Raw genomic sequence first — 12,286 nt, 5'->3', positions numbered from 1 at the left:
TGCGCACCTCGACGCATGCGATTGACTTTGGCGACGTGCGTCTCGATGAGGTGGCGGAGCGGCCGCGTGCGAACCGCCGCACGTTCACCCTGAAGAACGCGTCGGATTTGGCGGTCAATTTCCGCGTCGTGGCATCTTCGCCGGGTGCCGCCTTCGCGGTGGAGCCGGTGGCGGGTCAGCTGCCGCCGAAGGGGGCGGTGCGGCTGCGCGTGGAGTTCCGCCCAACGCACCCCATCAACTACTTGCGTCGGCTCCTCATTCTCGCAGAGAACGTGGACAACCTGCTCTATGTTGATGTCTTTGGCTCCGCCTACGACACTCTCGTACGTCCTATGCCGTTCGGTGCAAAGGAGGTAGAGGCGTTTTTTATGCGACACGAGTGCGGCCTGGCGGGGGCCGAACCGAACGATCTCGTCGCCATTGCGGACGCCATGCGTGTTGGCCGCACCTACGACGAGGTGGCCCACTTGTTGTTGCCCGCGGAGACGGAACTGCTGCCACAGTCATTGGGGTATAGCAACACCGGCGGCACGAGGGCGAGGCGAAAAGGGCGGCTCGATCTCGCGTATCTGAAGTTCCCTTTTTCCGCAAATGCACCCTTCCACTTGAGCGCAGAGACGCTGCTGTTTCCGAGTGACAGCTGCGAGCCGCAGAGCATCACGGTGTATAACAGGACAAACTCCCCCGCTACGGCGTACTGGTGCATCCCCAGTGACTCCGCTTTCTGTGTTGTGCCATTACACCAAGACGTGCCACCGAGTTCGTACTGCACGTTCACTTTGTCAATGACCTCAGGGGGACTCCTCCCTCTTGACGATCAGTTTCTTGAGTGCTACGTCAACTACAAGCAGATGCGTTCATTTCGGCTCGTTGAGGATGGGGGATTTACACCACCACACTTTTTTACGCTTCGCTGCCAGCGAGAGCTGGCAAGCCGTAAAGCCGACGAGGGCACAATCGCACCCCTTGTGAAGGTCTGCAGTTCTGTCACGTTTCCCACATGCCGCGCCGGTGACACCGTGCATGCTGTCCTCAACCTGGAGAATTGCGGTGACGTGGCGGTGATGTTTACGGTCAGCGTACGCATGGACACCTTTGAGCCCAAGAACGGCGCAAAGGAAAAGGAGGATGAGGAGGAGTCGGCGCCCAGCGCGCAACTCTTTACCTGCAGCCCCACCAGCGGCCTCATGCCGCCGCATGGCCGGGCTCCCGTCGTGTTGTCGTTTCAGCCATCCAGCGCCGCGCGATTCCGCGGTAGGGCGGTGGTGCTTCTTAACAATAGCCCAAAGGACGAGATCACAATTGCCCTTCGCGGAGAGAGCTTTTCGCTGGAGCTCGTCATTGAGGACAACTCCATGATTGTGTTTCCACCCACGTGCGTGACGGGTGCGGCGCGACGCCAGCTGAAGATCTTTAACCCGACGTGCATCCCAATTGCGTTCGATGTGCAGCCCTCCTCAGAGCTCGCTGGTGCTGTTCAAATTGACCCCATCTACGGTGTCCTCGGTGCTGGTGACCGAACAGAGATTTCTTTGCTCTTCACCCCGAGCGAGGCGGAGCTGTACGAGGGCCATGTGAACTTCTGTATTTACGACAATGAAAAGGCACAGGCGGCGGCTGCACACGGTGACGTGAGTGGGGCAGAAAAGACCCGGAAAATCGTCTCGTGCCCCTGCATGGGTGAAGGTCGTTACGCCGTTGTTGAGGTGGAGCCAGTAACAATGGAACATGAGGGTCCTGCCATGCAAAAGCAGACTTTTGAGTGGACTATTTACAACAGCAGCGTGTGTGAGGTCTGCTACGAGGTTCGCTGGTTGTCCAAGACGGGTGCGAAATGTTGGCAGGGTCAAGAAGCGCCACCTGTGCAGCTGAGCAATAACAAGTCTGGCACACTGGCGGCACGTTCCCACACAGTGGTACTCGTCACTCTACGTCCCCCAGCTGGAGTCTCGGAGTACATCTTGTATACACTTGTAGGTGGAAGCGGGGTGTCGCTGGAGACCATCCCGCACCCTGTGAATCTGCACGAGGTACGGCAATACCCACACTGTGAGGTACTGCTGAAAGGTACACGGCCGGCTGTTCAAATTACTGATGTACGTTCGTTACAACAGCACCGGTCTCAGTTGTGGTGCCAGATGGCTATTAATAGCGTTAATGCAGTTCTTGCCGCACCAGTGGAGGCGATCGATGTGGAGAGCGATTCATTTGCCTTTCCGCAGTACATCAAGGGTCTAGAGCCGATTTTCATGGATGTTGGTGTGGGAAGCGTTCTCCACGCAAATAAGGAGGTGCTGATACGTGTTGAGAATGCTGGATCGTGTCCAGCTTCCTTCCGCTTTTGGTACCCCACTGAGCATGAGGGCGGTAACGAGACATGGTTCATTGAAGACGAGGAGCTGGAGGATGTGCAGCGCATTCTCGCCAACAGGCTGCTGGAAATCTCCCCGCAGGAGTGTACCATTCCTGTGGGCTCGCACAAACTGATTTCCATCACGTACCGCCACACCGTTGTTGGAACTCATTGCCTACCGGTGTTACTCCGCCTTAACGAAGGGAAAAAGGTATTGCTGGTGTTGGAGGGTCGCACCGTTCTGCCCGATACCAATGCACTGGCCTTCCACCATCCTTCCTTGTATAACCTTCACCCAGTGGCGCTTGGCGATGTAGAGCCACCGCTGCAGTCCACGACGATTGAAAATACGGCGTCGCAGGCTGTGGAATACATTGTACAAGAGGACCTGTTGCAGTCAGTAGCGGAGAAAAATTGCGGTTTTCCGGTCTTCCAGTGTCTGAACCCAACCGGCGTAATTCCCGCCGGTGGCGCTGTGCAGCTCAACTGGTACTTCCGCCCACTGGAGGCGCGTGGGTACCGCATCGACGTGTCAATGCGCACAGTGAACGGTGAAGAATACACGGTGCAATTTGTCGGCTTTGGTTACCACCCGAAGATGATAACGCCAGAGGCGTCTCGTGCGGTGATAAGTGATGCCTTCTTGCCCATTCCTGTCTTACCGGCGCTGCGTCTCCCCATTGAGAGGTGCCCCGTCACGCTCTCACTGGGCGTCATGCGTGTTGGGCCTGCGCCGTGCTTCTCGCTGCATCGGCGTGTATGCTACCTTGAGAACCGACACAGCTGCCACACGTACTCTTTTGCGTGGAAAACAAAGTTAGCGCCAGGGAGTTCGAAACTGCAGGTGACGCCATCCAGTGGTGTTCTCGGACCGGGAACGCGGGTGCGCTGCCGCCTCGCGCTGTACTGTGGAAGTCTGAGTCAGGTTCTCGAGACACCTGTTTCCTGCCATATCCACAACGAAACAATTGCTGCTGCTGCTGCTGCTGGTGGTGGTGGTGGTGGGCAGAACCCACCGATTATGGAACCCGTCTCGACGGAAGAAGAATCAGCAGAAAGCGGAGAGGTGGAAGAGGAACTCTTGGATGACCCACTGCTGGATGCCAAGACCCCACCACGCAGTCGTGGCTTTGAGCGCTCCACGTGCACGAAGTTGCGACAAGCAGGGTCTAATAAAAAGCGCCTGCCTGTAACTGTTATACCCCCAGAGTTTCAAAGTGTTCGTGTTTTAGCAGATGCTGCGGCTTCCCATGCCGCAGGCTGTCAGCAGCCCCCCGCTGAAGAAGGGCCTGTTGCGCATCACTCACTTGAGCTGCTGGTACAGGCGCGGATCATGCCCATCGAGACTTATGAGCAAATTTATGGCAGTCGGAACCTTCAGCAGACGTACTTCCCCACGCTCTGCCATAATTACGCAGATCCCGCCGCCCTTCATGAGGCACGAAAGCAGCGCAAGAATGATGTGAAGGCGCATTCCCGCGAGGAAGCGGCGGTGGCGTTAAAAGTGCTGGACGGGCTGCTGCGGACCATTATTGACCGCCCCCAGGTGCGTGCTGCATTCACGGAACACATCCAAGAGGAAGTGCCATACTACCGAGAGATTGTAGCCGCCAGCGTTGACGCCTCTGCAGGCCCTGGGGCTGAGAAGCCGCTCCGCAGTTCTGCCACGAAGCGCGGCACTCCGCAACGTCCCCTGCCCGAAGAACCGGCGGCAAAAACAAAACCGCAAACGCCGCCGTTGTTGTCGCTAGCGCCTGCAGCTCGGGATTCAGTTTCGAGGCCGACGATGCGACATGGCGGCGCCATGCTTAACATGGTGGAGGAGCTGCTCGCCGATGTAGCCCTTCACATCGTTGACACCGTCTCGGGGGATATGCAGTCCTCTTCCAGTACAGGCATCACGGGGACGAAAAACTAGTTGCACGGGAAACCGTGACTCTTGTACGTCCAACAATGTAAAACGTGAACCATTGATGTGAAAGCCCACACTTCAGTGATATCAGCGACGCTGGCATCTTACCCCTTTTTTTTTCACACCTGTACTGCTTGTTAGCAATTGGTTCTGCTCCATTTCTACTTAATTACCGTTTCTCTCGTAATTTTTTCTTTCTTCTTATCTTCTTTCGTGTGCCGCTGCAGTTCAAGAAAACAGCATGGTCTTCCAGAAGAAGAAGGCGGAGGTGACGGTCCGCACCTCGCAGTTCAAGGTGAACAAGCTGCTGAGCCGCAAGCAGTTCATCGTTGAGGTGAACCACCCCGGCTGGTGCGGCACCGTCCCCGCCAAGCTCATCCGCTCCCGCCTCGCCTCGCTCTACAAGGTCGCCGACGAGAACCAGATCTCCGTCTTCGGCTTCAAGACGAAGTTTGGTGGCGGCAAGACGACCGGCTTCGGCCTCATCTACGACGACCTGGCCGCGCTGAAGCGCGTGGAGCCGAACTACCGCAAGGCGCGTCTCGGCATGGGCAAGAAGAAGCTGCCGGCCCGCAAGTCGGTGAAGGAGCGCCGCAACCGTAACAAGAAGATCCGCGGTAAGGCGAAGGGCAAGATGCAGACCAAGAAGAAGTAAGCACCGGCTGGCCCCAAGAGGAGGTGTGTGGCGAACGCGGTCATGCTGTTGCCTTCAATGCCATGATTTGTTTACAAATTCCTTTTTTTTTCTGTTCTAAACGACACTGCTTGGCTCGGGGGCTCATTCNGCCTTCAATGCCATGATTTGTTTACAAATTCCTTTTTTTTTCTGTTCTAAACGACACTGCTTGGCTCGGGGGCTCATTCTGCTTGCGGATTCAAACCACACTGGAGGAAGCTGTACTTACTCACCGCAATTTTTTTTGTTTTTATTTTTGTTTTGATCTCAATCTTCCAGTGCGTAGCATTAAGGCAGTGTAGCAGTTGATCGTCGATGGGATAGTTTACCCCGACACGCCACCACGTGTCATGGATGTCGGCTCGTCGCCTGCATGCTGCTGCCATCAGCCGGGGAAAGCCGCCGCGTCGCGCCAGAGTGACAGGACACTAAACAAGCCAAAAAAAAAAACAAAGAAAAAAGAAAATAGCTTAGCTGCGTGCTCCACTGCATTTTTCTGTTCCTTCTCCACATTCTACCTGACAGTTGATGCTTGTTGGGACTTCTTTCCTCTGCTTGGGTTTCCTACCAGTGATCGGAGTGGGGTGCTGCCCCCCTCAAACCGTACACAAGAATATACACATCATCCACTGCAGAAAAAAAAAAATAAGGAACGAGACGGGAAAAGAAGAAAAAAAACTAGTTTGCTTCGGGCATACATGAAAGAGGTGGCAGCTGGAGGTAAAATTACCAGTGTCACGTTCCAGTGGGCACGTGCTGGTAAAATGTACACTTTACAGGGCTCTCGGGTGGTGCACCACGGTGGTGGTGAGAGCCCCTACCGGCCAGTGGTGGGGGATTTGAAGATGGCGCCAGACCAGGGTAAGTTTTTCTACGAGATTAGGACCAACAACGACAACTGCAAGCTTGGCGTGTGCGTCGCGGACGCGTTTCAAACGGATAATGAGTTGCGGAACGTGGAGCTCGGCACGAGGTATGATCCCTCCACGCGCAACAAACTGCCTTCCCCCACCAAGTGCTGGGTGCTGAACTGCCAGACCTCTGCGGTGGAGGTGAACGGGGAGGAGCGGAAGAGGCTCTGGCGCTTATTTGTCCCTGTATCGGGTGCACGCTTCGGGTTTCTCGTAGACACGAATACGGGGGTTGTGCAGTTGTACGTGAATGACGAGTACCAGGGTATTTTATTTGACGAGACGCTGGAACTAAAGGGCAAAGCACTTTGTCCGTGCATTGGACTGGCAGGGATGGACATGAATAACCGGAACATTGGCGCTGGAAACAAGAGCGCCTGTGTGAGCCTCGCGAAGCGATGTCCTGTGGGTGGGGTGTGAGCCTATTACCATTGGGGAGGGGTGTGTGCGTCTGTGTCTGCACCTATGTATGTGTCTTTCTGTGTGTGGTGGCTGGCGAAGGGCACATGCCGCTTGATGCGGGTGCGATGCGCCTAATGTCTGCCTTCTGTTTTGCCTTCCCCTCCCCCCCTTGGAAGAAATCCGTGTATGTTCCGCTGTGTGTGTGTGTGGGTGGGTGCTTCGCTTCTACTCGCCACTGTGTGTCGTGCCTGCGTCTCTGGTCCGCCCTCTGTGTGAGTGTATACTTGTGCTTCTTGGTGTGCCTCTTCCAATGCAGCTGCTGCTGTTCACACTAAAAGAGAGAAAAGAAAAACAAAGCAAACCACAAAAAAAAAGGGTTAGATGAGCCAAAGGGAGGACTGTGTGATGGAATCCGAAATCGGTTCAGTGCCACCCGATGGACAGCGAGGGCTCGACGAAATGGCTGACACCCCGGAAGTGGAGAATGATGAGGTGGCAGAGACGCAGAAGGAAGACGCCGATGAGAAAAAAAGGAAGGCGAAGCGCCCAAGTGCCCCCAAATGTGATCTCTGCAATGAAACGCTGCATGAGGAGGAAGAGGTGCACCAACAATGCCATCACGGAACGTTTCACCGCTGGTGTGACATCCTCCTCTCCAAGAGAAAAAACGAGGTGCTCATGTTAAACATGTCTTCTGAGCACGTCGCCGCACTTGGCACCTTCGTGGTGGAGAGTGTCGTAGGCTTTGACAAGGGCCGGGAGGCATTCAAAGTCATTCAACGTGCTTCCCAACAGCTAAATGACATCTTCGAGTGTTTGCTGCCTGGAACGCAAGTATTTTTGTTCGGAAGTTGCGTGGCGTCGGGCTCGTGGGATGGCGCGGGGGATGCCGACTTCACCGTGTTGCAGCCACAGCGACTGAGCGAAGGCGATTGGCCTCCACCCGATGAGGCCAAATTCATCTTGGGGATTTCGAGAAAACTGTGTATGGCCGGCTTTTTGTTTAAAGAACTGGAACCGGTTCTTCGTACGCGCGTGCCTGTTGTGAAGCGGGTGCAGGAAGTGCGGGCGCCGCTGCGTATTCCGGTGGACGGGGACACTTACAAAATTGTCTACTCTTACAACCAGGAGTCGGCTGCACGGGATGTCGACGAGCTTGTCAACAGACTGCGGGCAAACGGTGCCGAGGTCAGGCGCACCCAGGCTGGCAAGTTGACGGCGTGCTTCAAAAGCGCCTCAGAGGCTCTGCACCAATTTTCCAAAAATGAGAGACGTGACCCGTTGATTGTAGCCAAGGCGTGGAAGCCGTATCAACCGCTGCCGGAGATTTTTTCCATTGACTTTGATATCAGTTGCAGACCATTTGGGGTGCGAAACAGCTGGTTTATGCGGCAGTACCTCTCGCAGCGCCATGAGGTTCGTGCTGGGTGCGCCTTCTTGAAGCGATGGAGCAAGCAGTACGGAATTAACAACCCCGTAAAGGGCTACCTCACGTCCTATGCCGTGATGAATTTGTGGCTCTGCTTTCTGCTGCACATTGGGTTTGTGAAATACGTTGACCCTGCGTCTGTGCCGCTCGAGCCATGCAGCGAGTGGCTGCAAGTGCCGTACCTGCCGCTGCTCCGGGATGACAATGATGTCTCAGTCGATGCTGTGTCGCAGTGCTCGGGGCTGGAGGCGACGCGAGGAGTGCTAGGCGATCTCGTGGCGAAGTTTTTCCGCTTCTACGTGGACTTCGAGTGGTGCGAGAATGTTGTGACGCTGCGAAATCCGGATGGGCTGACGTCCTGTGCTAGCCTCGGCTGGATTGAGGAAAATGAGCTGAGGACGGGCAAACTGAGGGACCGCGTGTGGTACCGCATGTGCATAGAGGACCCGTATGAAGACAAGCTCAATCTTGGCCGCCACATCTCTCCCCATAAGTTCGCTTTCGTCCGGGCGCAATTCGTGCGCGGCCTCGAGATGGTGCTGCGTGGTCACCCAGAGCGTCTCTTCTTGGACGAACGGCGGCTGGCGATGGACACACTGCCTGCACTACTGCACCGTGCTCTGTACGAGGAGGGGCTCGCGGCGATGTCGCTGACCGAGGCGCGGGAGTTTCTCATTTCGCGTGCGGGAGAGGCGGTGCTGGGTGGGTACGAAGTACATCACACGCTGGGTTCACTCTGTGATATGATGACGGTCATTCGCAAGAATAACGAGAAGGCTGGTGGAGATGCTGGAGAAGATGGCAACAATAGTGCTGCTGCTGTTGTTGCTGACGCTGAGAGACCACCGTCTCCCCATTCGTGTATGAGCGCCACTGATGAGCACTTGCGTACCGCAGGTGCTTTCGGCATTCCTGCCGCCAAAGTGCCTAAAGGTGTGCGGGGCGCGTACTTCTTTGCGTGTGGCCGCGCGTTCCTCACCGCGGAGGAGCGGGCCGTCGCTCAGCAGCACGCCGCGGCCGTGCTGAGCGCCCTCGCCTCTGGCTTCTCAACGCGCGAGTCGGTGCAGGCGGCCGTGCGATGCAATCTCCCCACAGCACTGCGCAGCGATGCGCTGGTGGACGCCCTCCTCGTTGAGAAGGACGGGAGCGTGTGGGCGGCGGCCGGCGTGGAGGAGGCCCCTGTGCGGGTCGTTGTGCGGAAGAAGGACGCGCCGCGGCGGTACAACAAGCGGGCCGACGTGCGGCGGGNGTGCGGCGGGCGAAGCAGAGTGGGAGCGGTACGTGTACGCAGTGCGGGAAGCCGAACACCACAGTATGGGGGACGGACCAGCCAAGAGTGGACTCGGGCATGTACTGCAATGCTTGCTGGTGTATCTACGAAAGACCGAGGTGAGGGGGTTATGCCGTATCACATCTAACCTTTTTTTTTGCTTTGCGAAGACCAACAAGAAGCACAGAATAATTGTGTCTTTTCACAGCAGGGCCTTGATGGGAGACGGCTATTGCCCCTTTCTTCTTCGAACTGGATGAGGCATCGCAGCGCCACTGTGATGTGCTCTTCTAAGATTATTTGATGCGGGCGCCGGTGGGGACTTCTTTCCCTGCGAGCTTGCAATAGGAGTCTTCCTTTGCATTTTTTCTGCGGGACGGAGGAGCTGACCGACTCCCTTCCCATCTTTTTACCGTTTCAAGGAATGTTGCGGGGCGTGGGCCTTTGAAGGGCTGCCCAACCCATCTCTCTCTGCTTTGCGCGGTCGGCAGGTTGAAGACGCTTTTAGAAACTTCCTTTTCATTGAGTTCAACAAAGGATGCATAAATAAGACGCCCTTTCGGACTTCTGGCTTGAACACCACGTGTGGCAAGGACAGGATGGGAACAATGCCATTTATACATCTATACATATATATATATATGTATGTATACATATATATATCTCTTCTTTCTTTTCTTTAGGGGGAGTAGGATCTAGATTAGTCCTTTGTTTCCCGGCAGCGCCTTGCTGGTGGGGGCGCGTGGGCGAAGTGACGGCTCTGAGGCTGCTCCCTCTCCACGAGTGATCTTCACTCAGTTGCATTTTCGTGTTCCCTATCGCTCTCCCCTTCAATGGCGCTTGTTGAAGAATGGTGACAAACGTAATGGAGGGGCGTCTTTCCGGCGCCGTCGGGCCCCCGCATGCCCACGGCTGTCTAGTGCATTGCCCCGAGACTCCGCGGCGCAACCGCCGCTCCTCCTCCTCCTGTTTCTCTCTCTGCTTCCCTGGGGGGGCGAAAACGTCTGCTACGCGGTGCGGTCGGAGTGCATTTCGGTCTCGAGCTGCATCACCAAAGCGACGTGAGATGTCGTGTCTCTCTCTCTCTCTCTCTCTTCCCCCCCCCTTCTCAATCTCCTACTAATTCATTGACGTGCTCATCCATTCGTGCGGGTAAGCGGTGTTTCTGGGCGTGGGGTGCTGAATAACAACCGGTGCATCTTTTTGCGCAAGTAGATGCCGCGAGAAACAACGCAACGGGCAACGGGTGCCGAACTGGCGGTGGTGACGCATGCGTGAAGCTGTGCGTGTCTGCTCTTCCTTCCTTCCTTCCTTTCTTTGCTTTGTGTTGAAGGCGGAAGCCCACTTGCCTTTGTGTGTGTGTGTGTGTGTGTGTGCGTACTCCTTTCCTTTCATGCTCTCTGTTTTAGATCTACCTGAGCGCTGCGGCTATGAGTACGCCAACGGCGGCGGAGCTGCAGCAGCAACTCGACGCCCTTTGCAAGCGTCACGAGGAGGAGGTGCAGCAGAAGATCGCCGTGTTTGAGAAGATCAATGCGGAGATGACGGAGATGCAGGAACTCACTGAGACGCTGGAGAAGGAAGAGCGGGAACTGGAGCGCCGATTCGGCGCGAGACACCGCCGCGAACACCACGAGAACACTGGCATCGTGTTGCCGCTAATCAGCAACATTGTACTTGGCCTGGTGGACGCTGACGATGCGAGGTGTAAGAAGCGCTAAGGAAAAGCGAATAATCCTTGCTTGGCTGGGGGAGCGGCATGATGTTGGTGTTGCCAGACGCTTCTTTCTTGCGCTATGCGGTATCCACGAGAGGCGTGTGGATGACCTTCCTCCTGTTGAGGGTGTGAGCTTGGCGGGAGGGAATTCACTTCCCTAACAGCCACAGCCACGTGAACAACGGCCTTCTTGTCCCTTTTTATCTTAAATCGATGAGTGCGTAAAAAAATTAGGAGAAGTGGAAGTACCACGCTTTTGTATTCTTTGCCAGCGGAGGGATGTATCGACTCCAAGCCTTTGTGGCGGTTTTGACTGCGGGACTACTGGTGCTGGTGTGCAGCAGCAGCGTGGCCGCGCCAGTGCACCCGTCTGTCATCCCTGAACGTGCTCGCGGCGGCCTGGTCTACCGTGAGGCTGTCCGCCATGCGAAGCAGCAGCAGCAGCAGCGCCGTCCGCTCGGTGGCGCTGCCGATCCCCCTGTGAATTACTATGAGCAACAGGTGGACCACCAGGACACTAGCGCCGGCACATTCAAGCAGCGCTGGTGGGTGGACCGCAGCTTCTGGAGCGGCGAGGCAGGTCCCGCTGTTCTGTACATCAACGGCGAGGCTGCCGCGTCGCCGACGCCACGTGGCTCCGTTGAGGTTTACGCCTCCAGCGCCAAAGCCGTTGTTTTCTCCCTCGAGCACCGCTTCTACGGCGAGAGCATGCCCGCACCGCTCACGAACCGGTCGATGCTAAAGTACCTGACAGTGGAGAACGCGCTTGCGGACCTGCGGGCATTCAAGCAGTACGCGGAACGACATGTGCTGCAGAAGAAGGTGAAGTGGCTGCTTGTGGGCGGGAGTTACGCCGGGGCGCTGAGCGCGTGGGCGAAGGCCGCGTACCCAGAGGACTTCGATGCGGCGTGGAGCAGCAGCGGCGTGGTGAACGCCATCTTCGACTACTACGCGTTTGACGGGCATCTGCTCAACGTTCTCCCCCCCGTCTGCGCCGCCGCCATCCGCAGCGTTTTTGACGAGTTCTCCGCCGCCTACGACGACCCGATGCGGCGCCCGCGCATGATGCAGATGCTCGGCACACCGAGTTACTTCACCAAGGCGGACATCGCGTGGATGCTCGCGGACGGCTCTGCGATGGCGGTGCAGTACGGCTTCAAGGACCAGCTCTGTGCGCAGATGCAGACGGTCAACAAGAGTGACCCCTTCGGGCAGTACGGCGACTTCATCAGGTCGCTATGGGGCGAGCCGTTCACGCGTGAGTGCTACTACAGCACCGAGTGTTTGTCGAACGCAACTTACAGCGATCAGTGGGGCTCCAACTACGCGTGGGTGTATCAGTGCTGCTCCCAGCTGGCGTACTGGCAGACGAGCTACCCCAACAGCCTGCGGCTGGCTGATGTCACCACGGCATACTTTATTGCCCAGTGCCGTGCCGCGTTCGGTGCGCACATACTACCGGACACGTTCGCGTTCAACGAGCGCCACGGCGGTCCACGCCCTTCCGCCACGCACGTTGTGGCGACACAGGGCTCCGACGACCCGTGGATGCCGGCCGGCGTGACGCGGTCGCTAGGCGGCGAGTACCCGGAGATCACGGCGCAGTGCAGCGGCTG

The 12,286-nt window shown here is 56.7% G+C and overlaps 6 protein-coding genes across 6 annotated transcripts; all 6 read left to right on the top strand.

Moving 5' to 3' along the window:
• Positions 1-332: 332 nt before the first annotated feature.
• Positions 333-4,271, top strand: DQ04_05171050 (hypothetical protein; the record flags this gene model as incomplete). The annotated part of the gene is made up of 1 exon (XM_009314030.1): positions 333-4,271. The coding sequence occupies one exon, from the start codon at positions 333-335 to the stop codon at positions 4,269-4,271; it is 3,939 nt and encodes a 1,312-aa protein (XP_009312305.1).
• A 235-nt stretch (positions 4,272-4,506) lies between these two features.
• Positions 4,507-4,920, top strand: DQ04_05171040 (putative 40S ribosomal protein S24E; the record flags this gene model as incomplete). The annotated part of the gene is made up of 1 exon (XM_009314029.1): positions 4,507-4,920. The coding sequence occupies one exon, from the start codon at positions 4,507-4,509 to the stop codon at positions 4,918-4,920; it is 414 nt and encodes a 137-aa protein (XP_009312304.1).
• Positions 4,921-5,639: 719 nt separating this feature from the next.
• On the top strand, positions 5,640-6,272 carry DQ04_05171030 (hypothetical protein; the record flags this gene model as incomplete). The annotated part of the gene is made up of 1 exon (XM_009314028.1): positions 5,640-6,272. The coding sequence occupies one exon, from the start codon at positions 5,640-5,642 to the stop codon at positions 6,270-6,272; it is 633 nt and encodes a 210-aa protein (XP_009312303.1).
• A 387-nt stretch (positions 6,273-6,659) lies between these two features.
• DQ04_05171020 (putative terminal uridylyltransferase 3) lies at positions 6,660-9,101 on the top strand (the record flags this gene model as incomplete). The annotated part of the gene is made up of 1 exon (XM_009314027.1): positions 6,660-9,101. The coding sequence occupies one exon, from the start codon at positions 6,660-6,662 to the stop codon at positions 9,099-9,101; it is 2,442 nt and encodes an 813-aa protein (XP_009312302.1).
• A 1,282-nt stretch (positions 9,102-10,383) lies between these two features.
• On the top strand, positions 10,384-10,674 carry DQ04_05171010 (hypothetical protein; the record flags this gene model as incomplete). Its single annotated transcript, XM_009314026.1, has 1 exon — positions 10,384-10,674. One exon carries the CDS (start codon positions 10,384-10,386, stop codon positions 10,672-10,674), a length of 291 nt encoding a protein of 96 aa, XP_009312301.1.
• A 275-nt stretch (positions 10,675-10,949) lies between these two features.
• DQ04_05171000 (putative serine carboxypeptidase S28) lies at positions 10,950-12,286 on the top strand (the record flags this gene model as incomplete). Its single annotated transcript, XM_009314025.1, has 1 exon — positions 10,950-12,286. A coding segment is annotated over one exon (1,337 nt), but the record flags the coding sequence as incomplete, so codon positions are not given.

This window comes from Trypanosoma grayi (genome assembly GCF_000691245.1).
Source record: "Trypanosoma grayi strain ANR4 Tgr_517_V1, whole genome shotgun sequence".
Taxonomy (NCBI): Eukaryota; Euglenozoa; class Kinetoplastea; order Trypanosomatida; family Trypanosomatidae; genus Trypanosoma; species Trypanosoma grayi.
The sequence above is the reverse complement of the archived record's forward strand: the minus strand, read 5'-3'. Positions and strand labels throughout refer to the sequence as shown.